The 16,249-nt window shown below is 41.8% G+C and overlaps 1 protein-coding gene across 2 annotated transcripts in view; it reads right to left on the bottom strand.

Moving 5' to 3' along the window:
* LOC147442904 (acyl-CoA hydrolase 2-like) overlaps positions 1–4,228 on the bottom strand; it is a 70,157-nt gene extending 65,929 nt beyond the window's left edge. The window contains exon 1 of one of the 2 annotated variants that reach the window (XM_086528895.1): positions 4,037–4,228. In XM_086528895.1, the coding sequence (XP_086385021.1) occupies positions 4,037–4,058 (22 nt within the window). In that variant the 5' untranslated portion in view covers positions 4,059–4,228. Of the gene's footprint in view, positions 1–3,667; positions 3,781–4,036 lie in introns of those variants that run through there. The other variant, XM_086528896.1, reaches the window with a different exon arrangement.
* Positions 4,229–16,249: the final 12,021 nt, after the last annotated feature.

Below are 16,249 nucleotides of genomic sequence, written 5' to 3'. Positions count from 1 at the left end.
GGCAACAGTGCGGCCCAAAACTGTTTATTGTACTCTTCCAGATCTGCACACTGTTTAGCATTCAACTTGTGCCATTCCGTCATTACATCCACTTCAAAAGTGTTTGTCAACCATGCAGGCGCAAAAAGTTGTTTGAATTGGACCCACGTTGTTGGGGCTTGACCCTAGTTCAACAATGCGGTCCACCATTGGAGCGCATTCCCTTTCAAGAAAGTGGCAGCCTTGCGTATCTTTGAAGATTCCGTGAAGTTTCCTCCAGCATAAGCTGCATCGAACTGCTGTATGAAGGTCAAAGCCTTTAATTGGTCCTCAGTTCCTCTGAAAGTTTCAAACTTCACTCCCTGCCCACCTTCCTTGTAATCCTTAGGCTGACTCAAAGGAGCCACATTATCATAAACAGGTGCCTATAGCAGTGGTGCTCCATGAGTGTTCATTCCAGCACTCGCATCAACTGTTTTCCCTGTCATATCTGCATTTTGTACGTATGGCTGCGAAAAACCAGCCATACCAAATAGTGTTCCAGGCACTCGAAACTGGCCATAGGCACCCTGAAAACCTGGTTGGACACCCATGTTCGCGTACATAGGGTTACCCATGCTTGTTTGCATTGTCCCGAACACATTCCCTGGCATATAACCTGTGGAAGATCCAGCCATAGCTTGAAACACTGAACCACCTCCAAAATAATCAGGATAAGTATTAGGTAATGGAAGGGTCTGACGCATAGCCTGTTCATTGCTCCCTTGACCATTCACAAACGGTTCCTGTCCAGCTAAAGCAAGTTGCTTTGGATCATTGGACACCGCTAGTTGCTCAACCACATGGGCTTTCCCTCGAGCATCATGAGTCCTCTGCGCATTGGAAATCTCCTTTTCCTGCAACGGCTCAGTCATGCCCTGTGTAGGAGGCTGAAAACCCTGTGTCGGAGCCTGTAAGAATTCCTGCATCCTTGGGTTGTTAGCCAATTGTTGAAACATGTCCATGCAACAACGCAGTTGAGTTCTAAACAACCTATCCTCTTCTTGAAGAGTTGAAGGAATTTTCTCTGTGCCATGTGAGGAAGATCCCTCTTCAGGTACTTGGTCTCTCTTCTTTGCCATATCGACAAGCTCTGTGTTGCTTTCACCCACAACAATCCACGCTGCACTTTTTGAAGAAAAAGTGACTATCCCGTCGATGGAACCATATAACCGGCCCGTACAACGTAGAGGGCGGTACTATTTCAATTACCTGTTAACTTTACACAGAGCACTGAGAAGGGAAGAGAACACAGTTGCGTCCAGCGACTAGAATGTCACTACGCACACGAGACCGACACCCTGTAGGCCCCAAAGACTGGCGCCCCTTTCGGTATTTCTTTATTCAAATTAAGGTAGACGATCCGACCACTTAGCACAAGCTTTCACAAAGCTGTCCAAACCTGGCGAGGGCTGAAAACGCAGGTTTTCGACCGGATTTCGACAACATAACGGCGCAAAAACCCCTGTAGGTCAAAAACACCTGTCTAGGACGGATTCCCTCGATATCTGGAAGCTTTTTGGTGAGCTGTCACAGAAATTCAGCGGGCTGTAATTCTCTGTTTTTCACTGCCGGGAGCCCAAAAGCCTGTACACGCATCCCAAGGCTCTCACGAGGCTCCCCCGATGTTCCCTTGCAGTTTAGGTGCGAAACCCTAAACCTGCAGAAAAACACAGCAGGCTGTAATTCCCTATTTCGGATCGTTTTTAGCGGAGCGAACATGCCTACGCGTGTCCCAAGGGCTCCCGCACGCAATGGGACACTTCTCCTGTGAATTGGACGAGTTTTCACGCGAGAAAACTCTCCAAACTCGCAATCTTTCGTGATGGAACTGTGCGTACCTGTGGGGGATAAGCAATTAGCTAATCCGGTTCCTGTTCAGAAGGCTCTTGCCTTGGCAAACGCACATAAACCCCCAGAACTGTACATAGGTCAAATGAGAAGCCCACTAGTGGGGCATAACATACTATACGTAGGGGAGAAAGAGAGCAGTATGTAGCGTGCGGGGCATCACTCCTGTCACCATACTGTGCATAGAGGGCAAGGTAAGCATTCCATAGCTTCTATACCTGCTACAATCCACCTGAGGCTGAAAATGGCGCCTCCTTTGTTGATATGCAGCTCGTTTTTGCCTCCCAGAGTGGCAGAATCGCTCACAGGCTGACACGTCGCCCAGTTTCCGAGTTTGGGCTTTCCCTGCTAAAAATATCTCAACTGGTGCGTCAGTTGACTTGGCAGCAGAGCAATAAAATGTTCCCCTTGTCATTCCAGAGCTAATGACGCGAACACATTTTCCGATCAAAAATAGCAGTTCCCTAAATTTTAGGAGATGCTTCCATGGCGTCCCTATCGGTCTCCTGACCATCATTGAAGACTACCATTTGACCAACATCTACAATGTGGGTTAATTTACTAGCCCCTTTCAACTTATAAAGTTGCAGTGACTTGACGAGTGGCCCAAATTCCAGTTTGGCGCACACGAGCTTCCATACTCATCAGAATTCAGTGCTAACTGGCCCGGGCAGTCCCTGTCTGACCGACCTAGATCCCCGATGTGAGAAACCCATTTGGCTGCAGCCGTTTCACACTGGCCATGCAATGTCCACTTGCACCTTTTCAAGGGTTTTGGGACAAACAAGTAAAAATAAAATAAATATATCTAATACTTATTTACGGAAGGCAACAGGAAAAATACACCTCCCGGTGACATCAAGCATACAACCAAACGCTCCTAAGGCATCTGCCTGCGTCGTTCGGAGGTTTTCTAGCATACAACGGAATGCTCCCCAAGCATCGGCCTGCGTCACTCCGAGGTTTTCAAACACACAATGAAACGCTCCCGAGGCATCGGCCTGCGTCGCTCCGAGGTTTTCAAACACACAATGAAACGCTCCCCGGGCATCGGCCTGCGTCGTTCCAAGGCGCATGAAACAGCAAACCACCTACTGGTGTTGTTACCTAACAACACTCTTGGCGTTTTCTCAGCAATAACCCCTTCCTTCGTCTAGCATTTTTGAGGAGCCATCAACCCCTCTCTCTCTGTCCCGTCCCCTCAACCACATTAAGCCTTTGATCGCCAACATCTTTGCCATCCTTGGCTTCATAACCTGTTGTCAATCTTAGCAATTCTCAGCGATACCATAGCTGCTAGATCTGTGTTGTAGCCAGCATTAGATCCCTCACATCGATCATGGAAATCAGCCCCATATCTCCCTCTTTTGTGGCCATTGGCAGTCCATATCAAGTCGGATTGGATCTGCTCACTGAATCAACCCAGAGGCGCTTCATTAGAAGAGCTTCCGTAAAGGTAATCTTCCCACTGAGTCGAGTTGAGTCGGGCATTGGTGTACCATCTGTGTGGAAAGCAAATACCATTCCGGAAAAGGAATGGGGGACACTTGGGAGGGCTGATTGGGAGACAATCAGTGTACAATCAAATTCTCTCCTTGGTCTCTCACTACATCTTTGTGACTCTCAGAGTCTCTCTATAAGATCTGTTATCTACATACGCAAAACTTCTCTTACACAAATTTAAGAGATCTCTCTCTCTATCTACATACATCTCCCTCTACTCCATTCGGAAAGAACCATCCTTAGCGCAAAGGAACACATTAACAAAAAGGGACATAAGATTGGAATTGTGCTACACCTTCTCTATCAAAATCAAAGGGGCAAGGTCTTGATCTTCCCGTCTCTAGCGCAACCTTTTTCACTAAGCATCTACAGAAACACAGACAGGTTTGGCATAGATTGTCACTGGAGGACCCCTGCAAAAAAATAAGAAGACCTCGATAGTTCCAAATTTTCAATTTTGAAAATCTTATTTGTAAGACCCAGAGGTAAAGACATCTTCAAATCGCGACCGTCAGGTGACCCAATTTCCTTAAGACTAACACAATACAGGAGATGGCAGTTCAACTAGTACATGCAAGCAGCGCTCTGTGTTTCTGACCAAGTCTTTCAGCTGGCACCGCTATCAGTTATAAGCTTGATCACAGTGGGTCGAGAGCCAGTTTACCTTCATCAAGCTCCATATCCATCAGCAGATAGCTTACGCACAAGGAGCTGGTGCGGATGAGTTTTCGTCCCAAGATTATTTAGACCAATCGATGCGAATCTTTTACTGTCGTGGGGGACATCAGTTTCCATACTCGCGCTATTTTCTCCACTAGCGAAGGCGGCCTCACTCTCTCCCCCTCTCTCCCTCTTTATCGAGTGCTTGTTTTTGTTTTGGACTTTAGCTTTGAGGTCGCAGATTGCGACACGTGTAAAGGGCTCCCTCTGCCGCCATATTATGTTAGTAGATTAGACCAATCGATGCAAATCTTTTACTGTCATGGGGAACATCAGTTTCCATACTCGCGCTATTTTCTCCACTAGCGAAGGCGGCCTCTCTCTCTCCCCCTCTCTCCCTCTTTATCGCGTGCTTGTTTTTGTTTTGGACTTTAGCTTTTAGGTCGCAGATTGCGACACGTATAAAGGACTCCCCCTTCCGCCATATCATGTTAGTAGATTTTGTTTTGGACTTTAGTCTTTAGGTCGCAGATTGCGACACATGTAAAGGGCTCCCCCTTCCGCCATATTATGTTAATAGATTGTCCTTTTGTTGGCTTGCCTCAGTTAATTGTTTTCTTTGAAAAAAGTCATCAAACAATTTGCCCTTATTATCCTATTTACACGAGTTGAAGTCTTCAAGGGGGGCCTTTAAAAGGCAAAAGAGTGATTACTGAGGGGTCATGAGAACTAAAAATATATTTAAAAGATAAAAACTCATTAGGATCTCCATCAAGGAGAGAGAGAGAGAGAGAGAGAGAGAGTAGTGTTTAAAAATAACCTTTTACTTAGTTTTTAATGTAAAAGATAGATTGACAAAATTTAAGCTATTAATTGCTATTTATGATTGAAAGTGTGCAAACTTCATCCATAACAATTAAAGTACAAAAAATAAAATGGGTAATTATCATTTCAATTGAAAAATTACTTACAAAGCTCACATTTTAAACAAAGTGAAAGTTCACTATGGCTTACATAAGGCTATGAGAAAACAAGAATAATAATAATAAGGCTATGAATATAATAATGAAAGGTTTCTTTCTAAGAGAAAACAAGAAAATGACACTAATTTTTTAAAATATTTATTATCACAATAAAATATTATGTTTCTTGAAAAAAATATAAGAATAAACTATTTGTTGAAATTAGGGTTGCAAGAAAACGCACACAGCTTGGAGAAAACGAAGGAAGCTCAAGGCACACAATAGAGAGTGTTTTACTTAGTGTGCAATGGAAAGATAGATAGCCCTAGAATGATAGGCGTGTATACAATGCACGGGGGGAAACCTCCTAGTGAGGGAAAAATACCCCGGCGGTCCTAAGTGTGTTCACACACATCACTACCACATGTATATGGTAACTTATCCCCCTTGGAGTGATGCGGTGAACGAGAGTTGGCACATGAGTAAAGGGGAGTACCATGCCCTGAGGACATGATCAATCACAAAGGGGAGTAAGCCCAAAGCTTTGCAGAAAGCTTCGAACTTCTCACGAGACAATGCCTTTGTGAAAATTTCTGCAAGGTTGTCATGCGTTGGCACATAAGCCAAGATGATCTCTCATGATGAGAGCCTCTCCCTGACATAGTGGTAATGCACCTCAATGTGCTTTGTGCAAGCATGAAAAACTCGGTTCCTTGCAACCGCCATACACACTCAATTGTAGCAATGAAGACTTCCCTATACTGAGCCTCACATCTAGAAGTGGCCACAATAGGTTGCTTCTTGTTCAACCATGATATACATGAACTGCCAAGCATGAAACAAAAACCACTTCTGGATACTCGCATGTCAAAACAACCAGCCCCCAATCTGAGTCCAAAAAAGCATGTAGGTCTGGCAGCAATGATCCCCCCTTGGGATAAAACAAGCCAAATATAAAGTGCCACTCAAGTAGTAAAAAATCCTCTTGACAGCCTGCCAATGCTTAGACCTTGGGCTATGCATAAATTTGATGACCCATGAGGCTGCAAACTAAATATCCGGCCTCTTGTTGCATACATAAATGAGGCATCCAATAGGATTTTGGTAAAGAGTGACATCTACAGGATCATCAGCATCATGAAGACTCAATTTTAAACATGTTTCCATGGGAGTGGCAATAGGTTTGCAATCCTCAAGTCCAAACTTACATAGCAATGTCTCTATGTAACATTTCTGACACAAGGCAATACCACCATCACACTGCTTAAACTGTATACCCAAGTAATGATGCAACAGCCCCAAATCTTTCCTCTTGAAAGTAGCATTCAAATTAGCCTTAAATTCAACAATATGTATCTCATTTGGTCCAATGATCAGCAAATGACCTACATAAAGAACCACAATGAGAAGTACATCACCCTCACGCTTTACATACAATGTGCTTTCTGTTGGACTGTTACAAAAGCCTCGTTTGACCAAATAAGTGTTAGCCTTCTCATACCAAGCACGAGGAGATTGCTTCAACCCATCCAAAGCTTTGCTACATTTGCACACCTTATTCTCTTGTCCTTTCTTGACAAAAAAAGTGAGGCTGTGTTACATAAACTTCCTCAAATATGTCACCATTTAAGAAAGCAGTTACAATGTCTGATTGATGTACATCCCAACCAAAATGAGCTGCCAATGCACATAGAAAATGCATGATAGTCATACGACAAGTGGGAGCAAAAGTCTCTTCATAATCTATGCCTTTTTGTTGTGCATAACCCTTTGCAACAAGTTGAGCCTTATAGCGATCAATCTCACCATCCGGCTTGCGTTTCAACTTGTAAACCCACTTCGTACCAATGGCCTTTTTACCAAGAGGCAAATCACATAAAGTCCATGTCTCATTTTCTATAAGTGCGTCATATTCTGATTGCATGGCAGCCATCCAATTTTTTGAATTCTGTGCTTCATCAAAAGAAAGAGGTTCATCAACATTATGTAAGCTAGACATAGCCAAAGCATAACAATCTGATGCATAAGATGCATGGCGAGAACCTGATCGATTATGACTAGACAAAGGTGCATCCAATTTACTATCACGCAAAGTATCAACCAGTCATTTAGGCATACCTCTAGCCGGCTCATTCTCAGCCCTTTCCTCATCAAGTACATCATGTTCATCTGCATCAGTAATAAGCTGATTTGTAACATTTTCAAAAACCCCTATAGGCTGTATATTTGCCTCATTGGAATTTACATCTATACTTCCACCACTGAAAGAGAGGAAACAAAGTGTCATAAATGTCTTGTGAGCTTACATTATTGTCTGTAGTACATGACAACAAAAGGGATGAATAGAATCTTCCACAAACACAACATCTCGTGAAACCAGATTACGCTTTGTTTGCGGATGATACAACCTGTAACCTTTGCTTTCAGCACTATAACCAACAAAAATACATTTGACAGCCTTATCATCCAATTTTCTACGCTATGTTTGTGGCACCAAAGCATATGCCAAACAGCCAAAAACACGCATGTGCTCAATAGAAGGCTTTCTAGCATGCCATGCTTTATATGGAGTAATAGACTGCAAAGCTTTTGTAGGACACCTGCTAAGTACATAAGTGGCACATATGATGGCCTCAAGCCAAAAAGAATGCGGCAAAGCTTGACTTTTGACCATACATCGTGCCGTTTTCGTAAGTGACCTGTTTTTCCTCTCAGCAACACCATTTTGCTGAGGTGTATAAGGCATTGTACATTGGTGTTTTATCCCACGACTAGCCAGAAATGCATTAAATTCATGAGACATATGCTCCCCCCTTGATCGGAACGGAGGGTGCCATAGTACATTTCAATACATTTTCAGCCATAGCTAGAAATTGTTTGAAGCACATAAAAACTTTGGACTTCGCTTTAAGGGGAAATACCCATGCATGCCTGGAGTAATCATCAATGAAAATCACGAAGTAAAGGTAATTGCCCAAGGACAGAGTTTGCATGGCCCACAAACATCATTATGCATAAGCTGCAACCTGCATGTGGCCTAATTGAAGCATCCTTTGGAAACTTTGAACATTGCATCCTACCAAAATACAACATTCACAAACATGTTTGACAGGTGCTTGAAGAGGTGGCAAAGAAGCAACCATATCAAATTTTTGCAAACGCAGCAAACTGGCAAAATTCAGATGTTCAAAATGTGCATGCCAAAGTTTTGCATCTAAAATAGCCTTTGAGTCCACAATGCATTTGGAAAAATTTTCCCACACTTGTCATACAAAGTGAGCTTATACAGGCCACGACATAATATGCCAAATGCAACAATTTCATCACCAAAAGTGAGATCATGTACAGTACATCTGTCATCCACAAACTTGACTACAAGACCAAGTCTAGCAAGTGCAGATACAGACAAAAGATTCTTCTTGATCCCAGGTACATAAAGTGCATCAACAAGTGTGAAAGAACTGCCATTTGAAGCAGTAAGCACAATCTTTCCGACTCCCTGAACCTGATAAGAGGCATTATTGGCACAAGTAACTGAATTTCCATGAGGGACAAACTCAAGAGTGGTGAACAAATCACGATGTGAGGTAATGTGCTTTGTAGCACCACTGTCAAAATACCACACATGTGAATCTACAGCAAATAACATGCATGCATCATGGACAGTAGGATTATAGGTACATTGTGTACTAAAAGTCCATTCTGCATCAACATCATCATCACAGTCTCCTTTCACAGAAGACTCAACAATAGCTGCATTTGTAGTGGAACCAGCATTAGTAATGGGATCGACCTCTTTCTTCTTAGCCTCTTTGGCCTTCAACTTAGGACACTGCTTGATCAAGTGATCAATCGCTTTACATGCAACGCATCTTCTTTTTTCCCTTATCACCAAAATTTCCAGATGAATTGCTGCCAGCAGAAGCATTAGGAACATGTGATTTTCCACTCGCACAAGAACCATAAGAAGTGGAAGCATTGTTGTTACCACCTTTTCTTTGAGCAGCAATAAAGGCATGTTCAACTGCACACTATCTAGTCTTGTTTGTTCTGGAAAGCAACTCTTGCAACAGCAATGTGCATAATGCATCAAACTTGACAACTTCAGGATTTCCTTGGGTCATAAGTCTCCAAGTACTAGCAAAAGTCTGGTAAGAATATGACAAGGCATCAAGAACAATCTGCACAAGGGAACTGTCTGAAATGACTTCACCTGCAGAAATAAGTTGCTCATAGATATCCTTGACACTAGCAAGGAAAGTGTCCATGTCATCTTCCTCAATCATGATCTTCGACTCCAGCTCTTTACGCATCAATGCAATTTTTGCCTCATTGCGACTTGCATAAAGACTAGCCAAAATATCCCAAGCCTGTTTTGTAGATTTCGTTGAACGAATGTGAGGCGTAATAGTGCGCTTCACAAACAATGCAATCACTGCATGAGCCTGCGCATCTTTCACATCCCAATGAGCTTGTTCTATTGTAGGAAAAACAACTTTAATAGCAGCAATCCTTGCAGCAAGACCTGCAACATCCTCAACATTGCCTACATCTTCAGAACGAGGACATACATCAATGCCCTGCACTATATTCCAGACACCCTTTGACACAAGCACATGTTGCATCATGTAAGCCCGCATAGGTAATTGTCCTCATCCAATCTGTCCTCAATAGCAAACATCTTGAACACATCTGTGTTGTTGTCGGCCATGACGAATGTATGCACCTGATGTGAAAACTGCCCAAAAAGACGAGAAACAAAGCGGGAACAACACGTGCTATATAGCATAAACCATAGAAGACTGGAAGGGACTTGTTATGCAAAAAATGACACTGACAAAAACTTGCCGAAGCTCACAGAAATTGGAGAAAGTGAGCCGGCGTGTGCTGGAGCTGCTAAGCGACTAAGCTTGAGAGGATGCAACCTACTCTGATACCAATTGTTGGAACTAGGGTTGCAGGAAAACACACACAGCTTGGAGAAGACGAAGGAAGCTCAAGGCACACTATAGAGAGTGTTTTACTTAGTGTGCAATGGAAGGATAGATAGCCCTAGAAAGATGGGCGTATATACAATGCACGGGGGGGGGAAACCTCCTAGTGAGGGAAAAAATGCTCTGACGGTCCTAAGTGTGTTCACACACATCTCACTACCACATGTATATGGTAACACTATTTAAACTACAATATTTTCCAAAAACATAAAAACTAATGGGTGAAAATCGCTTAGAAGCATTGTACCAAATTGAGAAAAAAAAGGGTGAAAGATAACGAGAAAGATTGTGTGTGACACAATGTTCAATGGCCTTCTTTAAAGAGAGATGTACACAAATGTCAACACCTCTCACAAAGACCTAGAAGAAATATTAAAAAAGAAAGTTTTTTGCCATGTGGCACTAATCCGCAAGCTTCATCTGATGGTTCGTAATTGCACCAAAATTCAAACGCTTTACTAAGAACTCCTTATATAGTCCAAAAACTTGGAGGTATTAATCGTTTGCATATGCATTCTTAGAGAAGCTCATCAAAAGGGTTCTAAAAGCTTGCCTCCTTACAATACATCTTGCTCTATCTCATTTGACATGGAGAGAGATTGAAGCTTTAAAGAATCGTGCATGTCACTATATAAAAGTACTCTTTCACAAAAAAACATTTTTTGGTTCGTATTGGATACCCTTAAAAATTAAAACCCTTCACCATATGTCTTAATTTCAAAATGATTAATCTCAAAGTGATTAGGTCTCTACAATTTGAAAACAAGTGATAAAATCACGAGGCCTGCCTCCAATCAGATATAGCAAAGGAAAATAAACGACTTTTTTTTATTGATCATGCGAGCTTAATATGAAATACTAGCAAAATATTGTTTTTGCTAGGGCTTACTAGGACACTTCAACCCTCTTCCTTATTTGAGCTTGAATATGAAATACCAACAAAATATTGTTTTTGCTAGTGTTTCCTAGGCAACTTGAACCCTCTTCCTTCACCACCCCTTGCTATCTACCTCATATCTTCTACACACATTCACCACTTTTGCTCGACATTACAATCTCACCCTCATTGACACCTCGCAATTTGTGATCCACGTATGTGCCCTTTGTAACACAAAGGCTATTTTTTTGTGTATCTTTGTTCCTCTACATAAATCTAGCATATGAATAGATGACTAGCTCCATTCTTAGTGAAGCATGTACTATTTGAAGAGCAAAGGGAAGCTCTCAAGAGAAAGATATTTATGAAAGTGTCATTTCACATCTTTGCCCAGGAGAAGCCAAATGAGGGGAGGGAGGCGCTATCAAGAGTGCGAGTGTGAAACCATTCTTAAAGAGGGTTTGGTGAAGGAAAGAGAAAAGAAAGCAATTGAGTTTGGCATTGCAAGACGTCGTATCCTTTCAAGAAAATGATCTCTTCTAAAACTATTCATGTAAAGATACTCTATAAGTTTTTGTTAGTCTTTTCAATAAGTTTCTTGGAAAAAAAATCAAAACAAAAAATTATTTTAATGTTTTTTTAATTAAGAAAGTAGATTTGATAAGCATAGAGAATAATAAAACAATTTAATAAAATATAAGTTCTTAATCATTAAATGAAAGGACCCTTTATCAATATCGCATATCATTTGATCAAACTCCTATACATTGTTTATTCATTTGTTCTCTAAAAGCCTTTGTCAAGCATGCCAAAAAATGAATGCACCTTTGGACTTTTGAGAATAGCATTATAAAGGTTAGGATCTCTTTCTATTCATTCACAAGACTTTTAAGCTCCATAGGAACACTTGTCAAACAAGCATTATTGAACTACCTTGGCCCCTTAGGTACTAAGGCCTTTAGAGGCCAAAAAGATAAATCAAAATAAACATAGAAAGGCTGGGAATCGAGCTATCCACACAATACAAAGCCCTTTACAAGGGATATAGTTGTGTCTACAAAGATCCATGATGTGGTTCATATGGCACAATTATCCACGACTATGTTTGCAAAATAAACATCAACATTCAAACTTCAAAAGGGTATAAAATAAATAGAAAAACTCCCTATCCCCACCTAAGTTTCCACATGGTAGTGGAGCCAAGTTCAAGTTATCATGAGAACGAAGTCAGAAAGGGAAGTTGACTAGTTAATTACATAGTCTCTTAGTTTTTGTTATTTGCATAGCACTCCCGTGACTATCTTGGATAATATTGGATAATATTGTCAGAGCATCCTCAATGATGTTCCTCACATGCTTGCATCAATTTGGTACCTGACCATTTGGTTAGGGTTTGTACACATACCTAGCCAAGCTCATGCATACACCATTTTTGTCGTGGAGACACTTGTGCTTGCCCTCCACTACATTTCCCCTTCACCCTTGTCTCTAGATTGTCTTTACAGAAATATTTTTCTACCCCTAGATGTCTTGATGATTTCCTCCATTCTCACTTTATGTGTCATTTGCAATACACGAAAGCTGCTTCATCACATGTTCGTACTCTCACAAATATGTTAGATGCCCTCCCTTGGTTGTTTCATATCATTCCAAAGGCCATGGGCCATGAAGGTGCTAGCCCTTGCCACCTTCAACAAAAATTCAAACACATTTGCATCCATGTAAACTCCTACCTCCTCCATGAGTTGTAGAGGAGCTGCATCGATTGTTTAGACTTGCTCTTATATGTGACAGATCTACAATCATCTTAGAAGCATCTAGGTCATCTTGTTCTTCTTCTTCTTTCTCTCTCTCTCTCTCTCTCTCTCTCTCTCTCTCTCTCTCTCTCTCTCACACACACACACACACACACAGACATGCATGCATGCACACATACCAAAAAAGTCAAAACAAAAGAAGATTGAGACCTAGAAGTTCGAAATATCCTACGTAAATCAATGCACTTTAAAAGACAACATCCCTAATAAAACGAGTAAAAAGCACGTGCAATTAGAGGTAAATAAAAACTCCATCTCCAGCCAATTTGAAATTGAATAAAATGACCTTTCTTCCTTCACAAACCTATAGCTTTTTTTAAAAATTTGATCAAAATTGCCTCCTGTAGATGCAAACTTGTAACTCTTAAGAGATATTATACACCCTTCCATCGAGTGCATGATACAATGATATGTTTATAAGTGCACCCCCAAGGAGCTTCCAAGGGTGCAAGAATAGGTAAATGCACCTAGACAGAATTCCTCACTTTGCATTGGCTTTCAAAAACTCAATACTTCCCACCCTAGTCTTTTTGGGCATATCTTGCAATCGTTGCACTATGAGAGTTGATGTAGGTATACAAAGCTTAGACCACACTTGGCATACGTGCCAAAAAAAGCAATGCCAATTAAAACAATATTTTCCAAGATCTTTTGAATAAACAATCTCATCACAAATTTGTTTACCCATGACGACAACTTGCTTAATATCTCATGCCTTCAAGACATAAGAAAATGACAATGCATCTAGACAGAAATTAACAATCCACAGTAATATCGTAATGCTTTTATTAATGTTCAAGCCAATTGGTCGGACACGCATCACACCAACCGTACTAACCTTTTCTATTCTTTTGATCATATAGAACAATAAGGACTAGTGAGGTATTCCAAATCCTAACTAAGAGCTCCATGAACACTCTGTGTTTGCTCTTCTTCACCCTCTCACTCCACATGCATTGCGCGCTCTTCAAGTGGTAACAAAGCCAAGGGTTGTTTTCTCTCTTCCCAACAAGCTTGACATCGACAACGGATCAAAGCTCGGAGCTTCCATGGTGATGAAGGCATTGTGAGCTCATCACATAGAGCTCATGTATCAAGGTGACAAGGGTTTAAACTCCACAAGCCACAAGAGTTGAGAGATTGAGCTTTCTATGAGTTCAAAGAGAGAGAGAGAGAGAGAGAGAGAGAGAGAGAGAGAGAGAGAGAGAGAGAGAGAGAGAGAGAGAGAGAGAAGCAGGTTGCTTAGTTTAGGCCAGATTGAGAGCAAGTCACTGCTTTGCTCATAACTTTAGCTACAAAATCTGGATTCAAAAACTATTTTCATCAAAATGTAGATCTCTTTAAGCTTTAAGACTTTGTAGAAGAGCTCATTAGCAGGTTTGGAGTGCATGTATGTCTAAAATTAAAAACACAAAAGTTGTTTTCTTAAAATAGATTGTGCATTCAAGTTGAGTAAGAGAGAGAGAGAGAGAGAGAGAGAGAGAGAGAGAGAGAGAGAGAGAGAGAGAGAGAGATTCATCTCAACTTCAACATTGAAGGTCTTCTGGACACACACACACACTCAGCATCAGCAAGTTCTGCCCTCGACATTCAGCGAGTTCTTCTCTCAGTATTGCACGCACACACACACACACACACACTCTGATTATCGGCATTGATGACTTGTTTTCCCGGCTTGTGACATCGGCTTCTTTCCCGATATCGACGTGCACGGGTGATGTTATAGAATTGATATTTTATTATCTATTGCAGCTGACAGGTGGCAAAAGCATCAACAGATAATGGATTATGCAGAAGTATGTTACATTTTATGTATATTTGATTATTCAAGTGCTCTTTATGAGCTTTGGCCAATTATGTCCGGCCGACCAGTTTGTACTCACTTTGAGCATTCAAGAAATCTATAAATTAAATACGTGCAAGAGGGAAATACTCACTCTTGCACGGGGGGAGATTGCACCCAATGTCCGTCTCATTCTTCTCTCCTCTCTTCTTTCCTCTCTTGCCGTGCTAGACGTAGCACTCCGCTCTAGGAGGTGCGATTGCACGTTCTCGCTCGCTCTATCTCGCTCTCTATCTCTCTCTGTTTGCATACGTCGTGGTTATGTGCTATGCAAGCCGGCAGGTACGTAGATTTAGTCGTTTATATCTTGTTATGTGCTATTTTCCAGTATGTTGTAGGGCAGCCATGCTTCCGGTTGTAGCAGTGGTATCAGAGCGTGGGCTACGCTCCAAGACTAAAGATTTTTGTCAAGTAGCAGCTAAGTGTTTTGTTTCCTTATGCTTGTAGATTTTGTTAATTACTGCAATTTATAATAATTAGTGATGATTGTATGAGATAGATAGTGATCTTTAGAAAATTGAAGAGAATCCTTTCTTTATTATGATGATATAATGATTATTAGTATAATTATATTAATTAAACATAATAATAGAATGGATTAAACTAAATTATACGAGGACATTAGAGAGAGCAAGGAATTTCGTGGACTATGAAAAAGGAAGATTTGCAGAGCTTCGAAATGAGTGCGATCTCGGGTGTGATCATTGTCGGATGTCTTTTGCACATAGCCTAGATCCACAGTCGCCAAATGGCAAGCAAGACAAGGAGGGTCGGAGAGAGTGTCGTGTGAGGGAGGCGGAGGTAGCAAAGCAACTGTATGTTGTTGCTCTCCCGCCCTTGGCAAATATTGCCCAAGCAGACTTACAAAGACCACCGTCAACGTCACTGGCATCTGCCATCTGACAACATCCGCAACCTACAGGGGCACTCTCATGCAACCACCCCCTACCTCTTCCTTTTTGGACAACTAGCACTCATGGTGCAACACTAACGACGACCACAAGCTCGTGCAACTACATTGTTTTTTTTTTGCATGGCGGCGGACAGCCCTACCCACATACAAACGGTGGTCTCAATTTATATGAAACAATAATAATAATATGAATAAAAGGAGTGTGATTGAGATTGCCTGCGCATGCAGGTCCACAACCTTACTAGCTTACGATGATCATCGCCCCATTATAAGCCCCACCTTTTCACCCTATTCTTGTATGCTTCCATGCAAGGTAGGCCTTGACCAGTAAAGGGTGGCGACAATTGCACTACACACCAACTCTCTCTCTGCCCACCAACCCGTTGTTGATGACCTGCGGTCCCTCTACTTTGCATGGCCATTTTTGCGCATGAAGTGTGCATGGCTTGAGAGCAGTAGTAGCGATCCACTTGCCAAAGCATTTGCCAGTAATTTCTATCAGTGTAGATCACACTTTCTCACTCTCTCTTTCTTCCCACTGCAATCGCCACTCTGTAGAACGCTATGCTGCCCACCTTCTCCACGCATTCCCTTGGCATGCAGCTCCCTCCACCTCCCCCTTACTTTGGCATGCTGTGTCTGTTAAATGGCGCACATCTTCACTAAAAGTCTCTCTCTCTCTCTCTCTCTCTCTCTCTCTCCTCCCTGAATTCGATTAATCAAGGCTGCTACAGTTTGTTACACACACACCACTACATCAGCCGCCACCCTTCTCTCACATGAGGTGACAAAACCTCTCTTTCTCTCTCTC

Source organism: Adiantum capillus-veneris, chromosome 14 (genome assembly GCF_014529385.1).
Source record: "Adiantum capillus-veneris isolate H3 chromosome 14, ASM1452938v2, whole genome shotgun sequence".
Lineage (NCBI taxonomy): Eukaryota > Viridiplantae > Streptophyta > Polypodiopsida > Polypodiales > Pteridaceae > Adiantum > Adiantum capillus-veneris.
This window is presented reverse-complemented; position numbering and strand designations above follow the sequence as displayed.